The sequence below is a fragment of the Anas platyrhynchos genome, chromosome 2, assembly GCF_047663525.1.
Source record: "Anas platyrhynchos isolate ZD024472 breed Pekin duck chromosome 2, IASCAAS_PekinDuck_T2T, whole genome shotgun sequence".
In the NCBI taxonomy this organism is placed as follows: domain Eukaryota; kingdom Metazoa; phylum Chordata; class Aves; order Anseriformes; family Anatidae; genus Anas; species Anas platyrhynchos.
The window spans coordinates 113002354-113016293 of record NC_092588.1 but is presented as its reverse complement, the minus strand read 5'-3'; the positions used below and the strand labels follow the sequence as shown (position 1 = coordinate 113016293).

At 39.4% G+C, this 13940-nt stretch overlaps 1 protein-coding gene across 17 annotated transcripts in view; it reads left to right on the top strand.

The window, feature by feature from the left end:
• The window catches only part of TRAK1 (trafficking kinesin protein 1), a 130501-nt gene that overhangs the window by 77887 nt on the left and 38674 nt on the right, over positions 1 to 13940 (top strand). Inside the window, exon 1 of one of the 17 annotated variants that reach the window (XM_072033366.1) lies at positions 6351 to 6837. The exons of 15 other annotated variants lie outside the window; for them this stretch is intronic. In XM_072033366.1, the coding sequence (XP_071889467.1) occupies positions 6738 to 6837 (100 nt within the window). In that variant the 5' untranslated portion in view covers positions 6351 to 6737. Of the gene's footprint in view, positions 1 to 6350; positions 6838 to 13940 lie in introns of those variants that run through there. One more of the 17 variants, XM_072033368.1, reaches the window with a different exon arrangement.

Sequence of the window (13940 nt, the reverse complement as noted above, 5' to 3'; positions counted from 1 at the left end):
TTAAAATATTCCTTTCTGTCAGGGTGGAATGACAGTGCTGTCAGTCCTGTCTCAGCCTCATGTGGCAGTCTCATAAGGTTTAATGGAGCTTGATGGTTTTTAGCTGTCTTCTTCTCCCAGTTGAAGCTTGTGAGAGAGAAGAATTCGAGAGGTATGGTGGTGGAATCTCTTTGGCCTTTGATACTGGCATTTTGATTTGGATTTAAAATAGTATCAGCCTTTCCTGTTGATGGAGAAAGGTATACGGATTGTGGTGGGAGACAAAAGGCATCTTAAAAGCATTGTAGGAAATAGAGCTCTTTCAAAAACCTAGAGCATATGGTATCTTATGAGATGCCTGTCTCTTGTGTTTGATTTTTCTGCCATGTATTTGTCGATAGCAGATTCATTTCCCTGGGATTCCATTTATATTCACTAGTGAGTGATAGGCAGCTGCGGCTCAGCTGACCTGTTTTGAATATCTATTTTAAGACAGAATGAAGCATAGTTAGACAGCTTATTTCTCTGCTGTACATGGACTCTCTGGAGCTCAGATTTATGTGTGCATTATATCATAAATCCTGCCCAATTTACCATTTTTGGAAAATATAGCATGGGAGGAGTTAGTGGTACTTAGAAACTAATAGAAAACCTCACAAGCTGTTGTCCTACAGAATTACTCTTCTGATGAAATTGTTTCTCAAATTCTTTGTCAAAACCGATGGGACTCAGATTTCTGTATAAAAGTTGTGATTTCGTGTTGTTAATTCCTTTAGCTGTGTGTGGTTTCTTGTACTTTGAGGAGGAAAAAGCATTCTAAAATGACACCAGCATGTAAGGCTTTAGCACTGTTGTTTAACTTAATAGGAAAAGAAGTCAATCTGTCTCTTAGCTCGGGTTTAATGAACTTCTGTGTGGATTGCCATAGTAATGATGTCTTCAACTCACATTTGGTGGCAGTAATTTATGGTCTTTTTAATACCTCGCAAAAGCAGATGAACAAATGCTCAAAGCCGACAACTTCCAAATCTGTCAGGACTCTCTAGGGTTGAGATAACAAAGTAATCCCTTTATGTAAGGTCCTTTACAGAGTTTATTTTTGGTAAGGGTAGATAGAGTTAAATAATGAAGGGTTACGTTACCTGAAGATTAAATCACCAGTGTTAGCTAACTGCGATAAATTGGAACTTAAATGAGTAAAAAAATATTAAACCGTGCTTTTTAGATACATTTTTCAGTATAATATTGTTGTATAATACGAGTGACAGTTGTCACCTTGCTTGGCATTAATGAAATGTACAGGTGGAGTGGGGTGGGGAAAAGTGCTGGGTGTGTACTTGAACAGGAAAATAATCTTCATAGCACACTTTGAAATGGCAAACACTAATGACAAAAAAGGTGCAAGTTTTGCAGATAACTGTATAAATCTTTATGGATACACTTGTTCCCCTGCCTCTCTCCTGGGCCAGCCTCTCCTACCCTCTTGATGAACAATGGTTTCAAGAGAAATCCAGGCTAACCCTGGATCAAAGTCCTTTTCACATGGTTTCTCCCATTACTTGTTTATTTTTGGCTGAACAACTCCACTTTAATGCTGAAGAGTTCATTGCCTACAATTCCAAGTGACTTTTTTTGTGCGTAATTGGCTCTTTCTTTCTTCTGTTGTTGCCCATGAGTTTCAGCAATTTCTTGTGGAGAAAATGGCATCTTATCCCTTTTTTCTTTCTTTCTTTCTGCATTCTCACTGTGTCTCCCATTTCTCACACACACCACAGCTTCTAACCTCTTATGTGTTTGCCTGAGTGACTTTCATGGTTGTTCTGGCACTTCTTGCTCTGCTTTTGCTCTTCTCTATATCTTCTATCTCCTGCCCGTGCTTTACTCCTGCTCCTATTGAAATGTTTTCATCTCATGTTCTGTTTGCAGTTACTGTTCAGAGCTTCTCTCTTCTATTGTCTGCTCCATTGGAACTAGTATCAACAAGTTCCTGGACTTTCTCTTTAACTGGACAATAATTAACAGTGCTAATGTTTGTTCTCCTTGACCTGCCAGCTACAGTTTCTCCCAGCTACAGTTTCTTATCCTTGTCTTGCTTATATCAGTGTGCCTTTGCAAATGTGAGACAGTGTCCTAGTTCTTTCCTTTTTTTTTTTTTTTTTTTTTTTTTGGATCACTTCTTGCTCAAAGGCAGCATTAGGAGAATATTTCCTACCCTGTGCTGCAGCTCTGAGTCTTTGATCACCATGGTTCTTTCTCTGTGCACCTTAGTTATAGGTAGCCTCAAAATGCCAGCTCTGTGCTTTTTACTTGAAATATGCGGTGTCAAGAGTTGGACTTGATGATCCTTAAGGGTCCCTTCCAACTCAGGATATTCTATGATTCTATGATTCTATGCTTGCCATGGCACTTGCCTTACAAGAGGAGCTTGGCTGCTGGTTGGGCATTTCTGATGGGTCCTCATCATCATCCTCACACATCAGCCTCTTTTGTCTAGATCCCTGTGGGCACAGTAACTCTGGTCTTGCTCTGCATGTTGACTGTGGGCATGTCATCTACATCTCAGACTCTTGCTTGTAGCATGCAATCTTGGAAACAGCCCTTGCTCCCTAAGTATGCAGCTGAAATGCTCATTCAGGTTGTTCTTGCTTCGCTCCTTCATCCCTTATCTTCATACTTTATAAATATGTTTGAACCTCGTTTATAATCATGCAAACATTGATATACTTTTCCTAGTTTTCTGCCTTTTTGCCATGTCACTGCTTTTTCTTTGTTCCTCTGTTGACTCTCTTCTTTATCCAGTCAGACCTTTCCTACTGCTACTTGCATGTTGTCTTCGTGTGGTTTATTTTTCAGTATAGAGGTTTTATTTTCTCTTTAGTCTGCTCATCTGCTAAATTTCCAGATAAATGTTAATCCCATTTCATTCTCTTTCTGCAAAAGTAACTTGCTGTCCTTTTGGCTGAGCAACAGAAGATAATTTGGGGGCACTTTTTGAAAGAGTGGGAAATGCACAAAGTAGAAATGTACTTTTTTGCAAACAAATGTACAAACCTGCAAACATTTGAACAATCTAACTTTGTCTGACTGTACATCTTAATAGAGAGCACATGTCCAGTGACCAGTTTTTCCCACCACCCTGAAAAGCCCACCCCAAATGACAATATGTTTTTTCTTCATCAACATGTCTTAAAATCCAGGTGCTGCTGTTTCAGCCACTGTTTTTAGGAGCTGTTTGCTTATGGAGATTTTTTTTTGTTCTAAATGCAACATTATTGTTACTGTGTAATTGTGGTGATTATGTGGAAAAGACTAGATGTTTTTATTGATAAAGGAAGGTTAAAACGTTTTGAATACACTGGAGTTGCATGGAAGTAATGAGTCACGGTAAGCGGGTTTATTTGTATTGTGTCCAGCCTCACCCTTAAGCTAACTCTGGGTTTGTGTTTCCTTTTTTGTTGCAAAGATACTGGAGGTGGTTTGTACCTTAGTGCAAGCATTGCACGAGAAGTGTGTGCGTGCATTTTCAAGCACTGCAGTTCACCCAGCAAGTGAAAGGAGTTGGATGTCTTTAGCAGCTTACACAAGGTGGAGTAGCCTATGTGCTGAGTAAATAACAGCAAATATGCCAAATTTGCTTTGCAGTGGTAACCCCTAAAATCAGTGTTCATTCTGGTATTCTCTTTTAAGTCCTGGAGTCGGTGTTTACAGGAAATATTAAAAATCTCCTTTGAATCTTCCCTGATTTTATGTTTTCAGAACCACTTAATTTTTTTTTCTTTCCATTGCTGTTTCTTGTTTGGTATCTGCTGGAGACCTGGCTCTCATTCGTTGGCATGTAAATATTCCCACACTGTTAAAAGAGCTTAATGCAAATTACGACTGAGAAAGAGTTGATAGTGTGAGGGTGCAGCACACATTCTGTCCCCACCCATTATGAATTTGCATCAGCATTTCTCATATGCTTTAACAATATTAACAAAGTAGGTACTGCAGCACTTATCTTTCTTCTGGTTTTTGAATGTCAGAGTCCGTCTGTGTAGCATGAGTCACGGTTCAAAAGTCAGCATGTGAGAATATTAATTTATTGTATGCATATTGTTGTGTATATTGGGCAGCAATATGTCTGGTTTTGGTGTGACACACACTGCCCTGCTCTCCTTATAGACTAGCTAGTTAGCTATAGTTGAACACTCGTCAGGAATGCTAAAACCATAACATGTTGGTGAAGTTGACATGTTATGTTTGCTCCCTAAGATTTGAAAGTTGCTTCTTTCATTCTCTTAAAATACTCTGAGTTTGTTTTGGTATCTCTCTGAGTTTCCATTCTCTACTTATCAAAGTAAAGTGGTAAATTAATGCTGCATTATGTGCTCCCGTTCCCCCCACACACACACTTTTTTTTTTTGAGCATTCCCAGTAATTATAACAAATGTGTATCATGTCTCTTATTTGAACCTTTTTGAATAATATTAGCATTTTTTAAAATATCCAGTCTTGTAAGCCTGCAAAGTATGGCATTTTGGCTGAAACATAATGGCAGATAAACGTTCAGCTGAGCTGGAAGTGTGTGCATTCCAAATATCTGAACAATTCAGTTTTTGCAGAGGAACAACTGAAGTATAGCAATAACCTGTTAGGAAAAATACTCAAAGACAGTATTACAGAGGAGGGGCTTGGATTCATTTGTTTCAGGGCCTGATCCTGAAAAAAGTGTCAGGTTTGGATTCCAAGGCCTGAACTGAAATGAGAAATACCAACAGTAGAAAACACGTAAGGAAAAAGTGTTGTCAGCTTTTGTATTTGTTACACACTCGGTTGTATTTGTGAATGATCACAAGTCCTGGAACTGATTTGAGGTCATGGATGGTGGAGTCAAGTGGGTACCTAAGACTCTTACTGTCTGATATGTAATTTATTTATAAGTAATATACATATTTAATGATTTTAGTATATACATTATGTGTATATATATATATATATATATATATATATATATATATATATATATATTGCTTATGTATATATATATATATACATAAGCAATATATTAATATATTAATTAATACTACACAATATTAATTAATTAATAATTACTGATTAATATATTAATTAGTAACATATTAATATACATACTTAATAAGTTTAGTGCTTGGTTATAGGGGAGAACTGTAGAGAGAGTAAAGTTTTAAGAAATCAGAAACTAGAAGTAATCCCTGTCACATTACTCTTAAAATGACATCTTTTAATGTCATGATATGGAGAGGAAGGGACAATGCTTTTTTTCTTTTTTTTTTCCCCGAGATGAGTTCTTGAGGCTGTTTCTGCTGACTAATATTGCAATAAATTTTGGCAGTCAAAGGTCAAGTCGTTAAGTCTGAGTAATAGGTAAGATCTTCATTCAGAAATGAGTGTTCCTTTCGTCAGCAATCACCTCTGGGTATTTCCTATCCATTGGCAACTTAATAATAGTTAACATTATAATATTGTATATAAATATCAAGTGTTCAAAAAATTAAAACAGAATAATTCACCATGATTGTATAAAATTAGTGCCTTCCCATCTCATACTGTCTCCTACATTCACACTGTTAGAGAAATGGCATTAGGGAAACCACCAAGAAGCCATTCCTCTGTCACCTCAGCTGTTAGGTTCTGCTTCCCTTGTCTCCTCTGGGTGTATTCCAGAGGACTGACAGCTTCTGATGTCTGTCTGTCTGTCTGTCTTCCTGGCCACAATGTCCTCTTGGGGGCAATGAGCTGCATTTGCTGTGCAGTCCCCTCCCTTCACCTACGACTGCTTTGCCCCACAGTGCAGGTTGGGGTGTTTTCTGCAGGAGGTAAAGGGCGTCTGTTTGCTATTGAGAGTAAGGGAGGCGACTTGGTAAACATTAAGTATCTACAGCGCAAACAGTTAAATAAGAAAGTTAACATGCCCCATGTGTGTAGTGAGGTTTAGCACGAGGAGTTTTGTTTGTTGTTGGAGCAAAGAAGGGATGCATGTGCCCTCGGACATGTACTGGGTGCACTATGTGGGCTTGCGGTACTTTGTTTCCCATAATATATGATAAAGATGACTGTAGAAAAAGTGATATGTTACAGCTGATGTGATATGTTGGTTAAACACCTGGTACAAGCATAACTCTTTCTGTAAGAACCGTGGCAGTAGCCACAGCCGTCGGGATCTCTCTGCCAGGCGGGCTTAGTGTGTGCATGTCTGCAGCCTTAGGCAATTCCCCAGTCCCGTGCAATGCCTTCCGTGTGGCGTTAGGCAACCGAGAGGTGATTTAAGGGTGCACGCCCGTGGCCAGGTGTGGCAGGCAGTGGCTGGGAGGACGAGAAGCTTGCGGGGAGCTACCACTGCCGGCAGCAGCAGGGGCTGTGCAGAGGGCAGCCCAGGAGGGATGGGCAGCGGACCGTCAGCCTGCTTACTGTGTCTGGAATACGCTAACAGAGCCCTTGAGTGCAGGCTGCACGCCCTCAGAGGTGGTGCAAGGAACAACTGTGCATTTTCTGTCAATTATTAGACAGATGGTCCCTTCCCTCCTCCGCCCAACCTGTACGAGGCGAAGCTGCGGCGCTGAGGACAAGCGCAGTCACTCGGGAGCTCCCTGGCTGAGTATGTGAGTGAGGAAAGATGGTATCCCGCTCTGCGGAGGCCTTCCTTTGCTCTCCCTGGGGGTACAGCCGCAGAGGGAATGACTTTCCTTCGCCTGTGAGTCTGAGGCATAGTCCCGGGTCCATCTGGGACAATTTCAGCAATGTCAGGAAACGAAGAGGAAAGCTTTGAATATGACTATGAGGAGGAAAAGGAGAGACAAAATGCATTTAACAGGCAGACCCTTGATATCTTGGAAGAAGGTACTTTTTGCCTTTTTGCTTTTAAACTTTTCTGCTACTAATGCTTGGCAGTATTTAAGAAAATTGAATGACCTTTGTGGATTTAAACCTCCTAAATTTTACAGTCTTTTTCAATGTGTACCCACTGCCTTCAGATGAAAGAGTCAGAAAATACTCTTATGGGGACAAGGTGAATCTTTATGTATATTTCTCAAAGAATAAATGCATGATCTACAGACGTAGGCTATGCAATAGTGTTTTGTTTTTGTCTTAATAATGAAAATGGATTTGGGAATTTATTTAGAAATGTAATACATTTTTATATGAGTAGCTCATATGTATATTATGAAGCTATGTGTGTTACTTTGTCATTCCCAACAGGCACCTCTAAAAATGAGGAAAAAAGCAAGGAAACAATATTATGCTTATCCAAGCATTTGAAAGCATATAGACAGAAATAACCCAAATCTGGGGTCATGTGTCTTAACCTTTCAAGGAAACAAACAACCACAAAATCTTGTACTTTGTGGAAATAGTGGATGTCTGCAATATTGCAGACAACTGGCCTGTTAGGGTAGGAATGTGCATGTACATGTGTGGGTATTTCTCCTGTGCACCTGCTGTGAATAGTGTGTACCTTCCTATTCAAGGACTGCTTCCAGCCAGTGTAGCAATTTTTTCAGGGCATCAGGTACCAAAAGCTGAATACATCACTTGTGCTATTTCATGCATTGTAAATTTTGCTCTAAAATAACAATTCTGTGGTAGAGAACTGGTACTTCCAAGAGCTATATCATAAAGCTGATATAAGGATGCTTTGACAGATTGATCTCATGGGGAACAGTTCTCATGTCCAAAGCTTCTGTGTGAGAAGGGCTTTTTTGGATGTAACACTGTCATTGAACCTGTTGTGCAGGACTTTCCTGTAAAGACTTCCTCAGAATGAAATATTGCACCTGGATTTCAGTCGTATGCAATAAACTCTTCATTGTCCCTGTTGTGTCTCTGAAGCAATTTAAGATAACTCGTTTTTTTGTGCAAAACGGGAGAGTGCTTGGGAGAATACCGGTGAAAGAGAAACTTTAGAACTAGGGTTTGGGGTGGGGAGGTAACCATTATCTAAGAAAGTCAACAGACTTTGTTTTATATTTTATTGCTTTTTTTTTTTTTTGTGTGTGTGTGTGTGTGTGATTAAGTGGTTGTTGAAACATACCGAATGCTGTTCTTATTCTTCCTGCGTATTTTACCTTTCATGGAGATCTAAGTACAGTCTGAACCTATCCTTGCAGATTTCAAGAGAAAAAAAGAACATTGAGTTCCATATGGGATAAATTTAGTCCTGTGTCTCTACAGTACCTACCACTCAAAAGCTCAGTATGTGAAATGTCTTTTAAAGATGCTTCTCTCATCCACATATACATTTAGGTCACCTACATACTTATTGTAGTAGTGATGTAGATGCACAAAAAGGATCTATGATATTTCTAGGTATTTTTTCACGTCAGCATGCTTATTAATGATAGTATTTCTGTTGAAGATGAGCCAATCCATTTTATAAGTAAAGCAGACTGAAACACCACTATGCAGCCTTTCCATGCAGGAGACAAGAAATCTTTAGCTATGTCTGACTATATACATAGTATCAGAAAAGGAAAAACAGAAGAATATGCTTCACTAACGATTTACAGTTATCTCATTTTTTGTTATTTATTTCTTAACTTTCTCATGGAAGGAAGGGGATAAAAATTGTATAATTGAGACTCTGTTTCTCCTGTCCCATGAATTGTATGTGTCTGGTCATTTTGATTTGAGGTTTTTCCCTTTTACAGCATCTAAATCCTTTCACTGCCATCGGTCTTGTTTTTAAAACCTCTCTGACAGAACAAGTGTTATGCTGGGCAGCATTATGGGAATCAGCTCTCTCAATGAGTATGGGAAACACCTTCATAAAGGTCTAGGCAGAACAGTCCAAGAGTCAGTGCATTGCTTTCTGAGTTGTAAGATTGCACAGTAACATTTAATCTTCATTTGATGAGTTGGTCTTTGAGCTGACTGCGGTGAAGCTTTGAACAGGAGTAATTGTTGATGTGTCTGCTTAGTTTTTGTTGGTAAAACCTGAGCTGTGAAAGGGTAGCCTTTGAGCTCTCCTTGGTCAGTACACTGTTGAGTCAGCTAATTCTGAAACTGGGCCGTGTTTTGACTCTTGCTTTTGAAGGTAGGACAGGAGGAGGCTATGTGACTTGTTTAGGACCTGTGGTGGTGGCCAGTCATTACTGTTTCAGTTTACTAATGTAGCAGATTAAAAATCCTCTTCATTTAGCCCAAGTTTAAATAAATAAATAACAATAATAATAATAAAAGTCTTGTGATCACTTTTAGATTCTTCACTTCTGGCACTCCAGAGATCTTTCTTAAAAATATGAAATACCTGTTTTATTTTATAAAGATGTTGGCTAGAATTGGGTTTATACAATGGTCTGGAATCTTTAAATACTAACAGCTGACAATGCATGGCTTTAATACTGCTTTGTAACTTCATTTTAAGATTTTTTAAAAGGTTTTGAGTCCAGCCCTGTACCTGTTTATTAGTTGTAAGGCTTGCAGTCCAGATACTTCTTGAGAGGATATAGATGAAGAAGGAGAATGTCAAGACAATAATTCAATGGATTGTAATAAAAAATCCTGTGAGAAAAGTTTTTTACAGAAGAGCTATGCTGAGCTGTTACCAGCAAATACCGTGTACTAAGGTGATGACAAGCTGTGGGGCCCAAGCACAGTCAACAATAACACAAGGCCTTCTGTTCTCTCTAGGCATTTTTCCTTTTCTCCTTAGTTTTGCTTTGTGGGTGTATTTACTGAGGTGCCACACTTGATCTGTGTTTGTGCTAATAGAAGGAACAGATGTCTGATGTTCTTGTTGAAATTTCCTTTAACCCGATTCTGCATTCATCACAAGAAAGTTAGTTGCCGTGCATGCCCAACCTAGAGGAACTGCTTTGAAATGGCTGCCAGCCTGAAAGTTTGGGCATAGGCTCTTGAAAAGAAACAACAGCAGAGTTTTTCTGCAAACCTCAGATGAAGTAATAATGTAGGCTAACATTGAAACAACTAAGCTCTTTGAACGCTATATGAGAGAAACTGCAGTAAATAAGCACCATTTTCACCATAGCTTAAATGGTAAGATAAAATCTCTGCTTCTAGAAGAATCAGTAACTGCTCGTTAATATTAAACGATTCAAGTGCAAACTGTGTCATTGAAATCCCAGTAAGCCAAGCTGTAACATTAAAAAGGAAATAATCCATTGGTATTGCCTACTGAACTTAGGTTAGTCATTTGTCACCTTGTTATTATGTAGTGTCTGACTGCGTGTGCATTGCTCACAACAGTATGTTCCTTCAGACTCTTTCAAGGAGCTCGCCCACGACGTGGCTCCACAGCAGTGAAGCGGTGTGCGTGCTGTGGCTGCTCTTCATCCCTCTGAGCAGCGTTGTGGCCGCTGGGTGGGCTCACCGCCTGCCCTCAGCAGCTATGTCCTGCTCGTGGCATGTTATATTTAAATCTGGACACCTAGCAAGTCCTCCTGCCTCAGAAGCACATTTTTGAAGCTCCTGTGGCAATACTGTCTTGAAATGTTGAGCTCTTCAGATGAACATGGTCTTTGAGGCCCATCTCCAATGTGCCAGGCACCAGCAGGCCTGAAGCCTCTGCCCCAGTTCAGCTGGGGCTGCGAGAAGCTTCTCTTTAGTGGAGGAGAATCTAATGTGTTTAACTTTAAACACGTAAAAACTTTCTAGCCTGAGTCAGAAGCAGAGCTGAGAGCACATTTTAGGTATATTTTTCTGAGTTTATTTGAAAGGGAATATATGTACTATGGCACCATTTTCAGAATATCCTCATGCACCTGGCTTCATGCAGGTAGCGCTGTTGATAACAAGTGCCAGGGTGTAACTATCAGCAGCTCTAGAGCTGAAGCTGTGTTTTTTAGCACGTACTTTATCCTTGGAGTGCAGAAATTGCCTTTCAGAAAGGAAACCAATGTGAGCTGAGTCAGCCATGGTCACTGACTCCTCATGTGTTTGCCAAGTGGTGTCTATGAATAATGAGTGCTGCTGGTCGGTGTTCCTGTGCCTGTCCTGTATGTTGAGGTGCACAGCATTTATGATGCAAAGAAATTGCCATCCTGGCTTCAGTGTGTGGAGAGATCTCTGGGCACAGGGGAGGGAGATGCAAGCAATTCATGAGACAGCTTCTCATGAATGATGGAGAATACAATAGGCTTTACCATAGTTAAAGGCTTTGGATAGAGAATTGTAATGAAGAAAAGTGATAAGTTTGTCCCTTGTTGCCACCTTACTGTTAAGAAGATTTGCCATTATATTGCTGGAGATCATGTTCCCTGGACAGTGTTCCTTTATCCTGATGTAATTTCTGGGGAAATAAATTTTAGTAGTAAGGAAATCCCAGTGCACTGGGGTCTTCCCTGTCAGACAGTATAATTATACAGGTCAGTATTATCTGCCCTAAAAGTGAAATTTCACTATAGTGTCTCATCCCCCTTCTGTTTCATGGTGGTTAGAAATGGATGGGAAGAAGTTTTCCTCTTCAGCAGTGGTTGCACTCTCTTTAGCTTGAACCTGAATGATAGGTCTCAAAAATTAAGAGAAGGTATGTCTCAAGGAGGGAGTTGTGGCTCTGGCTAGCCAGTACAAGGAACTGATTCTGATGACACCTATGACTGCCGGCTCCTGTGATGTTTTTGTACCTGCACCCCCAGTTTGGGGAAAGTTGGTCATTGCAGCAGCTCCTAGTAGGAGTATTCTTGCTCCCCTTCCCCTCCATGGCTGTTTCATGTTCCTGGAAACATGCTTTTCTCTAATCAGCGTGCTACATGGTTGTTTGTCTTTCAGGGCACAGTCCAGGAAGGCACATAGTTTCCTCTCTGAGCATCTTCATCTTGACAGTCTGTGCTTTAGGCAGTGCAGAGCTCAGAGTCTGAAAGAAGCTTGCAGTCACATTGTATTAAGTAGGTGATGCAAAATAAATGTGAAGTACATCCTTTCAGCTGTAATCACATTGAGAAACATAGGAATATGGATAACCATACGTTTGTAAGTTTTAAGAGAGTATATAGAGTATATATATGCTAGGTACTTTAAGGCAGAGGAAAGACTTGATCTGTGTAGCATTTTTCCATTTGTGTGTTTGGCTTAAAAAAAAAAAAAAAAGTGAAAAACAGAGCAAGAACTTTGCTACCGGGTCTACCAGGTATCTATTTGTGTTTTGTATATTTAATGCGATCATGAAAATAATGTGATAGAACATTTCTCTGTTCTTTGTTTTCAGTTTTGGATCTGTGGCATTAGCTTCAAAGATGTTACCAAACCTGAGTTTTCCAGCTGAGGTTTTTCTAGAATTCTGTGCTCCCTCTACTTGCTGTAGCATTTATTTTTTAATATTCTGTCTGTCTTTATTGCCTAAAGGCAATCTCTAGAAACAGAGAGATGCAAAGGATGTTGGATTTGTATGTTGCATGCATGCATTTAGATGCTGCACTTCTGTCATCCTCAAGCAAAAATAGTACTGGTTTGCAAGTGAGGTCAGTTTGCAAAAAGAGGTCAGTAAATTGGCACTGTAGGTTTTTTTTTATTTTTATGACAGAACATTGTCCTTCATTTGCTCTTGTTTTATCTTTATAGTAGTATTACCAGGCTCTCATATTCATCAGAAAGTCAAGCAGGCTAGAAACCTGCTATGCAGAATCTGTTAGACATGTGGGTGTATTGATTTTTTTCTTCTTTTTTTTTCTTTTCTTTTCTTTTTTTTTTTTTTTCTTCTTCATCTTTCACTGATCAGAACTCAAAATAATGAGTCTCTTTCACTTGGTAAATTTTTTGGACATTTAAGGAAATCAATCTCACTATACTAGCAATTGACCAAATGTTAACTTGTAATGACTAATTGCAAACTTAACACAGTTTTGATTTTTTTAAATGCCGCTGCTGAATTGTTTCTCTCCTTTTTCTTTCTACCTTCTCTTCCCCTGCAAGCCTCGGTTTCTGAGGATGGAGGAGAAATATCTCTTGGCAAGTGTGCCCTCTTTATAAAAGGAATATGTTCCTTTCCGTTGGTAGCTCTGGACTTCTGCTGTGTTGCACAATGATTACAGGAGGCAGCTGGCTGGAGGAGGTGTTTTATTATACCCAACCTATTCAAGTTTGTTTCCACTTTGACATTGAGGAGGGTGAATAACGTATCACTTCTGCTTTAAAACCCTTTCACATTGTCAGAGTAATATATGAAGACCTCTGTGGTAACAGAAGTTTGATGGAAACAAATACTATAGCCATTGACAACTAGGTAGCTACTTATTGCTGGGAATAAATCTGTTGTGATAGTTTCTCTGGTTTGTTGGCACTTATTACTCAGCTTACAGGTATCGAAAAGAAATATTTGACTTTACCTCGTATCAAGGCTTGTTGTCAAGGTCACCTTTCCTTTGCAGCTTAGAAATGTTGATTATCAATAAAAGTTCTTACCTGTATGCAAAGAGTTCTAGTGCTATATTTATTGAAAATGCTGTTTAATTTTGGACTGTGGTGATAACCTGCTGTTAAGTTTAAAAGGCAAAATATGAAGAAACAGCTGAGTGAGCAACCACATGTATGAACCTTTACCTCTCTTTTCCCTGGCCGTGACTTTATCCTGTCTGAGGGAGCCCCATCCTTTTATCAGCTGGCATATACAGTCACTTGAACTGGAATAGAGTGGGGTTGCCATAGTCATAATCAGCCATGATTATCAGTGCCAGGGACAGAGTTAATATACGCCTCCTAATGACAATCTCAAACGTTATTTTATAGCAGTGAGGGAATGTTGTAACCAAGGGAACTATTAAGTGTACTGTTGTTTTGGAAAATAAACTGTTGGTCTCAGTGCTTCTGATAGACATTATTGCATGACCCATGAACTTACGTATTAAAAAATTATTTTAGTAGTTAACATGAATCATTTTTATTGAGAATAGTCTTCTGGAAGTCATACTATCCGTCTTTCTAAGGAGTTTTAGCAGAAGGCTTCTTTGTACTGCCTTTTTTTTTATAGAGGTGATGTTCTCTTCAAGTTA